The sequence below is a fragment of the Anomaloglossus baeobatrachus genome, chromosome 9 (genome assembly GCF_048569485.1).
Source record: "Anomaloglossus baeobatrachus isolate aAnoBae1 chromosome 9, aAnoBae1.hap1, whole genome shotgun sequence".
In the NCBI taxonomy this organism is placed as follows: Eukaryota; Metazoa; Chordata; class Amphibia; order Anura; family Aromobatidae; genus Anomaloglossus; species Anomaloglossus baeobatrachus.
This window is the reverse complement of record NC_134361.1, coordinates 40,978,395-40,992,452: the sequence shown is the minus strand read 5'-3', so window position 1 is coordinate 40,992,452 and position 14,058 is coordinate 40,978,395. Positions and strand designations below refer to the sequence as shown.

The following is a 14,058-nucleotide window of genomic DNA, read 5'->3' as shown; positions in this document are numbered from 1 at the left end:
AAAGGAAAAAGAAAAGGAGGATGAGGTGGTGCGCCTAGACGATAGGGCTAAAAGCGAAGTTTATGTTTGTTTTGAGGGCCCGCTGGGGGCTCATTTAAAGAAGGAGGTGCGGGAAAAAATTTGGAAAGGGGAATATGTGGAGATTTTTTCTCTGCTTCCCCTGGAGAAATTTAATTTGGATAGGGTTAAGCCGAGCGACTCCAAAAAGGAGAAGGACGAGGAGGAAAAGCGCCGTTATAGGCTTATTCCTCGGACTTTTGCAAACTGGTTGCAAGCGTTTGCGATTTTGGCGAGCGTGGTCGGGGAAAAGGAGTCGGAGCATTGTTCGGCCTTGTTTGGTTACATGGATGCGATAGGGGAGGCTTATCGGGTTTATGGCGGGCTGGCGTGGCTGCGTTACGACGAGCAATTCCGGCAGCGGAAGGCGTTGCGGCTGGATATGCGTTGGGACCATAAGGATATTTCCTTATGGATGCGACTGATGTCGGCACCGACTCAGCCCTTTCGGGGGGGTGCCGGGGGACCGGGTGCCGGGTCCCCGGCAAGTCAGAAAAAAGGTTTCTGTTGGCAATATAATGAGGGGCAGTGCAGGTTTGGAGCGGCATGCCGGTTTAAGCATGAATGCTCAGGTTGTGGGGGAGGACATAGCTTGTCCAAGTGCTTTAAAAAGGGGAAAGGAAAAGCGGGTGACGGGGTTGGAAAAAGGGATGACGCCGGTGAAGGTAGAAGCGATGGCCCCCTTTTTAAATAGGTATCCGGACGGCGAGGCAGCGGCGTTGTTATGGTTTGGTTTTTCTGACGGTTTCCGTATCCCGTCGGCTGTTAGTCCATCGCCCCCGCCGTACCGTAATTTACGTTCTGCTCGGGATCATGCGGATGTGGTGGATGAGAAGCTGAGAAAGGAGGTGGTTTTGGGCAGAATGGGCGGTCCTTATGACGCCCCGCCGTGTTCGAAGTTGGTGGTTTCGCCTTTGGGGGTTGTGCCGAAGAAAGAGCTGAACAAATTTCGGCTTATCCATCATTTGTCTTACCCAGAGGGGTTATCGGTGAATGATGGCATTGCACCGGAGTTAGCGGCGGTATATTATGTGTCGTTCGACAAGGCGTTGGACCTGGTCAGGGCCGCGGGTCGGGGTGCGTTGATGGCAAAGGCTGATGTGGAAGCGGCGTTTCGGTTGTTACCGGTTCAACCAGATAGTCAGCATTTGTTAGGTTGCTGGTGGGATGGCAGTTATTATGTTGATCGGTGTTTGCCAATGGGTTGTTCAATTTCGTGTTCGTATTTTGAGGCGTTTAGTTCGTTTGTGGAGTGGGTGGTTCGGGATGTGTCTGGGCTTACGTCCATTATTCACTATTTGGACGATTTTCTTTGTGTGGGGCCGGCGGGTTCAATGGTTTGTGCGGGGTTGTTATTTGCGTTGCAGAAAGTCGCAGACAGCTTCGGAATTCCCTTGGCCCCCGATAAGACGGAAGGCCCGGCGCCTGTGATGCGTTTTTTGGGGATTGAGATTGATTCTATTGCCATGGAATGTAGGTTGCCGGAGGAGAAGGTTCGTGATTTGAGGGCCGCGGTGGCAGGGGTGAAGGCGGCAAAGAAGGTGCGGCTTAAGGTGGTGCAGTCCTTGCTTGGGAAATTGAATTTCGCTTGCAGGATTATGCCGATGGGGAGAGTTTTTGCGAGACGTTTGGCAACGGCGACGGCAGGTGTGCGGTCGCCGACACATTTCGTGCGAATCACGAAGGCGATCAAGGACGATCTTTTGGTATGGGATCAATTTTTGCAGTGTTTCAATGGCCGGGCCCTGGTGATGGAGAAGGTGGCGTCTAACGGGGCGTTACAGCTGTTCACCGATGCGGCTGGGTCGGCAGGGTTTGGGGCCGTGTTTCGAGGTCACTGGTGTGTGGGTCGGTGGCCACAGGCGTGGCGGGAGAGCGGTTTGGTCAGGAATTTGGCTCTGTTGGAGCTATTTCCTATCGTGGTAGCAGTGGAGCTGTGGGGGTCGCGTTTTGCCGGGAGGAAGGTTTGCTTCCATTGTGATAACCAGGCGGTGGTGTTTGCTATTAACAACTTGTCAGCTAAGTCGGAGCCAGTGGTGGTGTTTTTGCGGCATTTAGTGTTGAGATGTCTGCAGCTGAATGTACAGGTGGTGGCAAAGCACGTTCCGGGAGTTGACAATGGGGTGGCTGACGCTTTGTCTCGTTTTCAGTTCAGCAGGTTTCGGGCGCTACTGCCTTGGGCGGACGAAGTCGGAGTGGAGTGTCCCGTGGATTTATGGAATCTGGTGAGGCGGTGATCTCAGAATTGATTCGGAATTCGGTGACTGAGGTGACTTGGTGCCGATATGCTAAGGTGTGGGCTGAATGGAAGGAGTTGCTGGGTCGGATGTTTGATGGGGTAAGCGTGGATTACTTGGTGGCATTACTGGCGTTGGTGAGTGTGGATTTCTCGGCCGGGCGATCGGCGTCGGCCGTGGCGCATCGGGTGGCGGCGGTGGCGTTTTGGTTAAAAATGAGAGGGGAACAAGATGTTTCGCAGGATTTTCGGGTTCGACGGGCCTTGCGGGGGTTCCGCCGCGGTGTGCGGGAGAGGGACAAGAGGCGTCCCGTATCGTTTGGTTTGTTGAGGCGGTTGGTGGGGGGCCTGAGAGGCATTTGTGAGTCGGTTTACGAGACTGTTTTGTTTACAACAGCTTTCGGTCTTGCTTTTTATGGGGCTTTCCGGATCGGTGAGTTGGTAAGCCCGTCCAGGGTGACAGGCGGCGGGTTGCTGCTTGAGGATGTGCGAGTGGGCGGTGATCAGGTGGAGTGCCGGATTAGTCGGTCGAAAACGGATCAGCTGGGTCGGGGTAGGTTGGTGGTGTTATACGCGGTCCCGGGGGAGGAGTTGTGCCCAGTACGTTTGGTGGAGCAATTCATGGCCGTGAGGGGAGGTTTACCGGGCCCATTTTTGCGGCACGTGGATGGGTCCTTTTTATCAAGGTTCCAGTTTGTAGCGGTTCTGCGGCGAAGTTTGCGGAATGTGGGGGAGCGCCCGGAGGATTTCGGGTCGCATTCCTTTCGGATAGGGGCAGCTACGGAGGCCGCTCGTTGGGGGCTTGGAGATGAGGTGGTAAAGCGTATTGGTAGATGGGAATCTTCTTGTTTTCGGCGGTACGTGAGGCCGCAGCTGTTGTAGCATTATGGTAACTTTGGTCTAGGTACAGGTGGTTTGGTGGTTTGGAAGTGGTTTTTATATGTAAAAAAAAAAAAAAAAAAGAGGGGGTAATGTACAAGTGTTAGAGGACGGAGGTAGAATGGGTTTTTCTGAGAGGCGTTGATGGTGGTGATGTTATTGGTTTTAATTTCTGTTTTCGTTGTCTTTCTTTGTTGTAGGGATGTGCCTAATCTGGATTCTGGGGCATTCCTTCGTGTTCTGGGGTGCTCGGCGGGCGGCGGTTCGCCCGAATGGTCGGCAGCTAGGGCTGGATCGAGGGCAGGCGACTGTTCGGTGGATCGGTGTTCGGGGCATGGAGTGGGGCAGGGTGGTCCCAGAATTTGGTCGTTATTGTAAGGTTGACCGGCCTCCGGATGTGCTGGTATTACACGTAGGAGGTAATGATCTGGGAGTCCGGGCGTCACGGGATCTGATCCGGGATATAAAGATTGACTTACTGCGGTTGTGGAAGCAGTACCCGGGTTTGATTGTCGTGTGGTCAGACATAGTGACCAGGTTGTCATGGAGGGGGGCTCGGTCGGTGGAAAAGGTCAATAAGGCCAGGGCCCAGGTGAATCGTGTGGTTGCCAGGTTTGTGATCAGGAACGGTGGGATTGTGGTGAGGCACAGGGAGTTGGAGCCGGCAGATTGGCGGTTTCGGAGGGGTGACGGAGTGCACCTCAACGACATTGGAGTGGATTTATGGGCATTGGGCCTGCAGGATGGTGTTGAGCGAGCTTTTGGTGTGTGGCGGGTCCAGGCCACGTAAGGTGTCACGTGGTCTGTCCTGTGGCGGGGGGGTAGGTCTGGTCCAGAGGTTGGAAGTGACTGGTAACTGGACCGGGAGTCATTGTCTCGGTATGGTGGCTCTCGGTTCCGGGATGTGGCAGGCACGGGGTTCTGCCAAAGTGTGGGGGTGTCAATCCGTGGGTGATTGGCACCTCGTCTCTGGGTCGGTGTGTTGCGGCCAGGGGCAGGGGGAGTAGTAGTTATGGACTGGGCCTGCCCCCGGGAGGGTCATGTAATTGGCATTGTCTATTGTTATATGTGTGTTGTTTTGGGTCGCCCGTTGGACGGCGTCCCTAAGGTGCTTAGTTTGTGAACAATAGGCAATAAAAGGCTGCTGTGGCCATTTTGAACCAAGTCGCATGCAGTCCGTGTGTTTATTTATAGTATAAGGGGTTTGGTAACACAGACATCACGACCAGAGAATACTCCCTCAGCTGGTCAAGACAGCCATGGATCCCCTGGGGAGGAGGGGCGACATGACCAAGGGGGAGTTAGGGAGTGATGGGGTTAATAGGGACAGTTTGCTTGGCAGGCCTAATATGGCATTAAGGGGTGGTTTAGCTTGGGAGGAAGAGGAGGAGTAGGGAAAGGGTTAGTCTGGGAGAGGAGGGGGTTACCTCCTCTTCTTCTTCCGGACGCCAAGAGATCCCCGCCCACCCTCCCTTTTTTGTGTTGTCATCTGGGGGACGTGGTTTGGGATGTTGGGATGCTATTTGTCACAGCGGCGGGGGGGGTAGGTCTGGTCCAGAGGTTGGAAGTGACTGGTAACTGGACCGGGAGTCATTGTCTCGGTATGGTGGCTCTCGGTTCCGGGATGTGGCAGGCACGGGGTTCTGCCAAAGTGTGGGGGTGTCAATCCGTGGGTGATTGGCACCTCGTCTCTGGGTCGGTGTGTTGCGGCCAGGGGCAGGGGGAGTAGTAGTTATGGACTGGGCCTGCCCCCGGGAGGGTCATGTAATTGGCATTGTCTATTGTTATATGTGTGTTGTTTTGGGTCGCCCGTTGGACGGCGTCCCTACGGTGCTTAGTTTGTGAACAATAGGCAATAAAAGGCTGCTGTGGCCATTTTGAACCAAGTCGCATGCAGTCCGTGTGTTTATTTATAGTATAAGGGGTTTGGTAACACAGACATCACGACCGGAGAATACTCCCTCAGCTGGTCATGAGCCAGGAAGAAAATGCAGATTGTCTAAGCAAACATGAGTTTGATAAGAAGATTATCAGCTGAGAGATCTGGGCATGCAAACTCAAAATATTCATATGAAGGAAGATGCAGACGCCAGCTCATGAGGGCTCCGCACACCTTCGCCAGAAAGAGTCAGTGTTTGTGTGTCGCCCAGGGTTATGGGGTACTCTGTCCCGGGCCGTATATATTTACGGGGGATGCTGTGTCACGGGTGACCCTGGGTGCTTTTTAATGGGCAGTATTTACAGGGGAGATTAAAGTCATTGGTGTGACGCCACCTGTGGGTTGCGGTTAAGATGATGGAACCACCGATGCTGAGTTGGTTATCTCTAGGGCTAGTGGTGATGGCAGCTGTGTCGTGGTAGGCCCTCTGCAGGTAGGGCTGAGCCCGGGAGATGTATGATGGAGACTTTTGCCAAATAAGGGAGGCCACACCGGGGGTTGCAGTTTAACAGTTCTTAACTCACAGTTGGGCCCTTGGACGGCTGGTTTAGGTCCCTGTAGTTTCAGTGCCAATTTGATGACTCTGTTGCTCTGTCCCCAGCACCCTCAGTGTGGTTGGGTCCCCCTGTAGCTTGAAGCAGGTTTGGGGGCCCCGACTGTCTTTTGGCAGTCTCCTTGTCCGTACGGCGGGCAGTGTGAACCCCGTAGGGCTCGTCCGTGGTCGCGAACCCTGATCCTCACTTTACTGCTAGTGCCCCCAGATCTGTGGGTCAGTGAGGTCCGTGAAGGTCTCCTCACTGTGCAGGTATTTGCCAGACTGTATGAAACTGACGCCTGACCTAGGGCCCTGTGCCCCGTCGGTGCTTTGGTCCCAGCGGTACTCGGGTGTACCTGCCCTGGCGACCACTCTCCTGTGCCCCCCCCGGGTCACAGTTACATGACCCAGCTCTAGCCACATCTCTACTCTTCACTCTCTAGACTTGACTGAGGATCTGTCAATCAGACTTAGTGGATGGAAGTTCAGATTTAACTTTAAAAATGATTATACGGCCATTCAGACATGGTTATACAACAAAAGGTCCCAGAAATGTATTTAGAAATCTATTCAATTTGTTTAGTGAAATCTGATGACTGATCCGCTGTAAAGAACAATCCGGCGTAGAGTTATAGCACTTTCTGATACAGGTAGGGATCCATCTGATGAAAAAGTGTATAGCAATGAGCATGTCCCATTTATGAAATTTGTGGAATATGAGATTATGAATTTAATAATATGAAATTAATTCTTCTATTGTACTGCTCAGAGTTTGCATTCAGTAATGGAGAGAAATGGAAGGAGCTGAGACGTTTCGCCATGCTAACGCTGGGGAATTTTGGAGTAGGAAAACATAGCTTTGAGGAGAGGATACGAGTGGAGGCTAGGTATCTGACCGAGACGCTGCAAAAAGCAAATGGTAAAGTAGGAAATTTTTTTTAAAATTTATTTACATCCTTTTGTATTTTGTTTTCTTTTAATTGATGTGCAATTTAGATATTTTTATGCACAATATAACAATTACATTTATGGAACTAAGATGATTGTCCACAACGGATAAATGTCTTACCATTGTTATATGTATTCTGCCCCAGAAATTAGATTACAGGATCACCAGTGAGGTACAAAGTAGCCGGCATCGAGGTCCTGCGCAGGCGCACTACAACACTTTGATCTGCCTTGCTCAGGGCAGATCAAAGTGCACCTGCGCGGGACCTCAAATGCAGGCCTTCAATAATCAGCTATACCATGTTTTGCAACCTTACCTAAACTTGACACTGTGTAATTCCACCCAATAGACCGCGTTACTCGGCTTCTGTGCATCCTGACCTTTAGGTCTTGATTTACCTATTCCAGTTTGTTGTTTTAGGATCCCCTATAGATCTCAATTACCCTATACTACATTCTGTGTCCAACGTGATTTGCTCTGTGGTGTTCGGCAGCCGGTTTGAATACGAAGATGAAAATTTCCAAAAGCTGGTGAAATGTGTTCAAGACAACTTCCGAATCATGAGCTCGCGCTGGGGACTGGTAATAAAACCTTACCACTGGGACTCTATATTAGTGTGTGTGTATATAATATAATATGTGTGTGTATATAATTTGTGTGTGTATATAATATGTGTGTATATAATATGTGTGTGTGTATGTATATATACGTGTGTGTGTATATTATATATATATATATATATATATATGTATACATACATACATACATACACACGTATATATACATACACACATGTGTGTGTGTGTATGTGTGTGTATGTACAGTTAGGTCCAGAAATATTTGGACAGTGACACAATTTTCGCGAGTTGGGCTCTGCATGCCACCACATTGGATTTGAAATGAAACCTCTACAACAGAATTCAAGTGCAGATTGTAACGTTTAATTTGAAGGTTTGAACAAAAATATCTGATAGAAATTGTAGGAATTGTGCACATTTCTTTACAAACACTCCACATTTTAGGAGGTCAAAAGTAATTGGACAAATAAACCAAACCCAAACAAAATATTTTTATTTTCAATATTTTGTTGCGAATCCTTTGGAGGCAATCACTGCCTTAAGTCTGGAACCCATGGACATCACCAAATGCTGGGTTCCTTCTTAATGCTTTGCCAGGCCTTTACAGCCGCAGCCTTCAGGTCTTGCTTGTTTGTGGGTCTTTCCGTCTTAAGTCTGGATTTGAGCAAGTGAAATGCATGCTCAATTGAGTTAAGATCTGGTGATTGACTTGGCCATTGCAGAATGTTCCACTTTTTTGCACTCAAGAACTCCTGGGTAGCTTTGGCTGTATGCTTGGGGTCATTGTCCATCTGTACTATGAAGCGCCGTCCGATCAACTTTGCGGCATTTGGCTGAATCTGGGCTGAAAGTATATCCCGGTACACTTCAGAATTCATCCGGCTACTCTTGTCTGCTGTTATGTCATCAATAAACACAAGTGACCCAGTGCCATTGAAAGCCATGCATGCCCATGCCATCACGTTGCCTCCACCATGTTTTACAGAGGATGTGGTGTGCCTTGGATCATGTGCTGTTCCCTTTCTTCTCCAAACTTTTTTCTTCCCATCATTCTGGTACAGGTTGATCTTGGTCTCATCTGTCCATAGAATACTTTTCCAGAACTGAGCTGGCTTCATGAGGTGTTTTTCAGCAAATTTAACTCTGGCCTGTCTATTTTTGGAATTGATGAATGGTTTGCATCTAGATGTGAACCCTTTGTATTTACTTTCATGGAGTCTTCTCTTTACTGTTGACTTAGAGACAGATACACCTACTTCACTGAGAGTGTTCTGGACTTCAGTTGATGTTGTGAACGGGTTGTTCTTCACCAAAGAAAGTATGCGGCGATCATCCACCACTGTTGTCATCCGTGGACGCCCAGGCCTTTTTGAGTTCCCAAGCTCACCAGTCAATTCCTTTTTTCTCAGAATGTACCCGACTGTTGATTTTGCTACTCCAAGCATGTCTGCTATCTCTCTGATGGATTTTATCTTTTTTTTCAGCCTCAGGATGTTCTGCTTCACCTCAATTGAGAGTTCCTTAGACCGCATGTTGTCTGGTCACAGCAACAGCTTCCAAATGCAAAACCACACACCTGTAATCAACCCCAGACCTTTTAACTACTTCATTGATTACAGGTTAATGAGGGAGACACCTTCAGAGTTAATTGCAGCCCTTAGAGTCCCTTGTCCAATTACTTTTGGTCCCTTGAAAAAGAGGAGGCTATGCATTACAGAGCTATGATTCCTAAACCCTTTCTCTGATTTGGATGTGAAAACTCTCATATTGCAGCTGGGAGTGTGCACTTTCAGCCCATATTATATATATATATAATTGTATTTCTGAACATGTTTTTGTAAACAGCTAAAATAACAAAACTTGTGTCACTGTCCAAATATTTCTGGACCTAACTGTATGTATATATATATATATATATATATATATATATGTGTATATATATTATACATACACATACACACACACTGGAAAGTCAAAAATATCTAACACTGCAAAAAGTCTACAAGACAAAAGATACACATTTAGGTAAAATTATTTGATATTCAAAATATACTGTACACTTTGTCCAACATTTCCAAAATCATCTGGGGAAAAAAAAATAAAATAAATGCAATAAAATATAAAAAAATGCTTAAAATCAAATACTGGTCAGGGCAGAAGCGGACACAGAAGATGCCCCTGTGCAAGAACAATATATGGGCCATTTGCCATCCAATATCTAAATTAGTGTAATGCATAATTCCTCCCGCTCTAGAAGAAACGAGTCCTGAGGCCGCCCAGGTTGCACCAATGGTATGTCAATATCCATTTGATACTGAGGCTTTGAAAAAAAGGTATTACTATTATATGATGAATTAAATCCACACGTCTAGTTGGAATGTGTCCAGAGGCATGCAAATCGTAAACTCTGGGTCATTTGACAATCCATTCTTGCTGCCAGCACTGGTGAATCCTGATAGTGTGTAGTGTGCGCGCTGTGAGGATTCAAAAGGCTACAGTCACATCGAGCGACAGCAGACTTTCATCTCAAACTCAAAGCTACATAGACATATTGAGTATTTGCAGAAGATTTATTATTATTTTTTTTTCTTTACATATAAAACAGTGTTTCAGCAAAAAAAATGCCTAAAATAAGCACGTTTTTGGTGCGTGAAGAAGCGACAAAATTGCTAAAAGAATAGATATGCTCCATAGTTAAAAAAAAGCTTTGATTTAACTTGGACGAAAAAAAAAAATCAGCAGTGTGCATGAGATTGCAGAAATCTCATTAACTTTACTGGTACTGTAAAATGTTTTTCTGGGGAAAAATGCAATTTGTGATCACACCGTAAGTGTGTGTGTGTGTGTGTGTGTGGTTTTTTTTTTTCTGTGCAGCAAAACCTAGAATGTCAGCAGAAAAAAATACTGCATAATATATTCTAATGTGAGAAAAACGCTGCAAAACTGATTTATGATGTAGATTCCTAAACACTGAAAGGCGAGGAAAAAGAGGCCTGTGCAGGAGATTTTTTTTTTAAATCTCATTCACTTTGCTGTTACTGTAAAACAAAGCACGTGCACATGCCCTTATACTCGTAACAGAAAAAAACTGATTTAAACAGGGGTAATTTTTGAGTGAAAAATTTATTTTAACCTGAAAACAAAGTAAAGTTTTAAAGATTGTTAATGTCCATTCAGGTGTTATACTATATTATAAAAAAAAGGGAAAAATAAAAGTTGCAATTTGGCCATATTTGTTTTTTTTTTTTCCCCCACCAGCTATTTGACATATACCCAAATATCATGAGGTACATACCTGGGCCTCACCATACAATCATGGAAAACTTTACTATGATGGCGGACTTTATCAAAAAGAGGATGGAGGACAACATGAAGACTTTGGACAGTAACAACCCGAGAGATTTTATAGACTGTTTCCTGATCAAAATGGCGAAGGTACAAAAAAGAAGTTAAATGTTCTATCAAGCAGTAATTTCTTGAAATGTATACAATAATGGTTAGCCAGGTATGGCGGCTCAGTGGTTAGCACTGTTAGGGCGGCTTTGCACGTTGCGACATTGCACGTGCGATGTCGATGGGGTCAAATCAAAAGTGACGCACATCCGGCGTCGCAGTCGATATCGCAACGTGCAAATCCTTTTTGATACGATGAACAAGCGCCAAAGCGTCGTTATCGTATCATCGCTGCAGCCTCCGACATTTCCATAATGCCGGTGCAGCGACAGGTACAATGTTGTTCCTCGCTCCTGCGGCAGCACACATCGCTGTGTATGAAGCCGCAGGAGCGAGGAACTTCACCTTACCTGCCGCCGGCTGCAATGAGAAGGACGGAGGTGGGCGGAATGTTTACATCCTGCTCATCTCTGCCCCTCCACTTCAATTGGCCGCCTGCCGTGTGACGTCGCTGTGATGCCGCACGACCCGCCCCCTTAGGAATGAGCCGGGTCGCCGGTCAGAGGGACGTCGCACGGCAGGTATGTGCGTGTGAAACTGCCGTAGCGATAATAATCGCTACGGCAGCTTTCACTAGATATTGCACGTGCGACAGGGGCGGGACTATCGCTGCAGCATCGGTAACACATTGTTACCGATGTCGCAGCGTGCAAAGCCCGCCTTAGGGTGGCTTTACATGCTGCGATATCCGGCCCGATATCGCTAGCATGCGACCCACCCCCATCGTTTGTGCGAAACGGGCATATCGCTGCCCGTCGCGCACAAAATCTGGCACCCCCGTCACACATACTTACCTGCATAGCGATGTCGCTGTGACCGGCGTACCGCCTCCTTTCTAAGGGGGCGGTCCATTCGGCGTCACAGCGACGTCACTAAGCGGCCGCCCAATGAAAGTGGAGGGGCGGAGATGAGCGGGACGTAACATCCCGCCCACCTCCTTCCTTCCGCATTGTGGCCGGAGGCAGGTAAGGAGATGATCCTCGTTCCTGCGGCGTCACATGTAGCGATGTGTGCTGCCACAGGAATGAGGAACAACTTCGCCCCTGCGACAGCAGCGATAACTGGCAGCGGACCCCCATGTCAATGAGGAGCGATTTTGGACGTTTTTGCAACAATTCAAAATCGCTCTAGGAGTCACACGCTACGACATTGCTACAGTGGCCGGATGTGCGTCACAAAATCCGTGACCCCAACGAGATCGCTGTAGCGAAATCGTAGCGTGTAAAGCCCGCTTAAGTCTTGCAGCGCTGGAGTCCTGGGTTCAAATCCCACCAAAAACATCTGCAAGGAGTTTGTATGTTCTCCCCATATCTGTGTGGGTTTCCTCCGGGTTCTCCGGTTTCCTCCCACACTCGAAAGACCCTACTGATCGGGAAATTAGATTGTGAGCCTCAATGGGGACAGTGTTGCTGATATATGTAAAGCGCTATGGAATTAATATAAGTGAATAAATATTATTAATGGGGAATTTAGCCAAGTTTTTTTTTTGTTTTGTTTTATTTTTTTATGCCAGAGCACTGGAGAAAAGTTGCCAGTTTGACCGTTGTTTTTGCTGTTTTATACAGCAGTTGCAATTTTTTAAAAAAAAAAAAACTGGGTGAGAAAGTTAGTGTGTCTAAGCAAAATGATTGCTCTGAGTGAGAGAAACAAAATTATAATCTTGTAGGTCTGATACTTATTAATGGCTAACAAAAATAAAATAAGTGATGTTACAAAGCGAGCTTTCTAGACTCCTCAGGAGTCTTCATCAGGCATGGTATAACAAAGTATCTGAAGAAACGTACAGACAGTATATACACATACCGTAGCAGAGGCAAGGTATAATAAGAACACTTAAAGAGGACCAACCACCAGGATTTTCCTATATAACCTAAAGCCAGTGCTATACTGGTGCTATCAGGCTGATTCTATACATACCTTTATCTGTGAGATCGGGATGTATAATTTCTGAAATACAGGCAAGCAAAGTTTGTGAAATGTACTGTTATTTGATTGCAACAGAATATCTAATATGTGGGTTGGCTTTTGCCAGTTATTTCTGCCCCTGTCTGTCTGCCTGTCCTTCCTCCCCCCCTATCCTTCTGTTGTATGATGCTACTCTGTATAGGGATGTTGCGCCCCTGCGGCTTCAGGCACCACCGGGTACTGCACCTCAGTCAAGGTGCAGTATTCATCTTGGATATGGAGGAGGTCATAACCAATAACCACCACAATTCATACAACACATAGTTAGGTGCCTTCCACCAGGACTGGGTTAGGGTAGGTGTTGTAGGTGGCCATCTCGAGGTATGGTACCTCCTGCCCACTAGTTCAGCAACCCAGGAGGCAGGCCTCCATCAGAGAAATAGGTGTCAGACACTCACGTTAGACAGTAAGTCGGAGGAAGAGGAGAGTCGAGCCTGGATGAGAGGACAGGCAGCAGAAAACGGGAAAGGACGCAGAATAGTAAAGGACCCATGGTTGGAGTCGGAGCGGATTGACCCGGGTACTTCGGAAGAAAGGGGGATCTTGGGGTTCGCGGAGAGTGCAGCAGGCATCCTTGACCCATTCCACGGCCCAGGTGCTGGGGTGGAAGGATCACGAATAGAAAGGACACATAGAGAGGAACACTGGCCCTTGACCTCCAAACTATCCGGGATCGGCTGGAGCCCATAACAATGGAGCTCTGCACTCCAAAGGTGGTGACATCTCAGTGAGTAAAGAACTTTGACTGCAACCTCTGTGTCGTCCCATCTCTACCGTTGGCATCGGCTACTTCTACATCCAACATCCCTGGGGCCTGAGCTCTGCCTGTGGAGAGCTGTACCAACCAAGCTGCGTGTTACGAACCGGCGCCGCCATAGCCGCAAGCAGCCTGCTGCGGTTCCTGTTGCGCCCAGGCGCCGGCTGCCATTCTTGGCCGTGCCTCGGGTCGTCCAGTTGGCTGTTCCTTCCACCACGTCTAAGTGTGGAGAGGCGGCTAGTGCGCATGCATGTGCCGATTTACCCCAGCCAGAGTTTAAGCCCGGTGTTTTGCATAGTGAGCATGCTCAGCCTGTTTGTGTCATGTCTGAGACTAAGTCCTCAGTTCAGGCTACTGAGCATGCTCAAACTGATAGTCTGCTTTCTAAGCCTGTGGCTCAGGCTACTGAGCATTCTCAGGCACTTAGTGCATCAGAGGCTAGGTCCGGTAAGGACCTCACTGAGCATGTCCGTGAGGTGGCAGGCCCTGATAGGGCAGAGGGTGTCAGGTGTCCTGATGACGTGGCAACTCCGGACTGGCTCGCAGAGGCCCGCCCCTATGATCTGGCACCTCAGTATTGGTCGTCAGATGATGACTGGTGAAGTGTTTGGGGCGTGGCTGCCATGAGGTCATCAATGACGTGGCGGTTCCGGATAGGTCGCATGTGACGTCACTGATGACATGGCACTCTGCTATTGGACCTTGGTGGT

General features: G+C 48.2%; 1 protein-coding gene across 2 annotated transcripts in view; it reads left to right on the top strand.

The window, feature by feature from the left end:
• LOC142251115 (cytochrome P450 2F2-like) overlaps positions 1 to 14,058 on the top strand; it is a 57,436-nt gene that overhangs the window by 24,317 nt on the left and 19,061 nt on the right. For both annotated transcript variants that reach the window (XM_075323635.1, XM_075323633.1), the window contains exons 4-6: positions 6,416 to 6,565; positions 7,016 to 7,176; positions 10,432 to 10,608. In XM_075323635.1, coding sequence (XP_075179750.1) covers positions 6,416 to 6,565; positions 7,016 to 7,176; positions 10,432 to 10,608 — 488 coding nt within the window. The remainder of the gene's footprint in view (positions 1 to 6,415; positions 6,566 to 7,015; positions 7,177 to 10,431; positions 10,609 to 14,058) is intronic.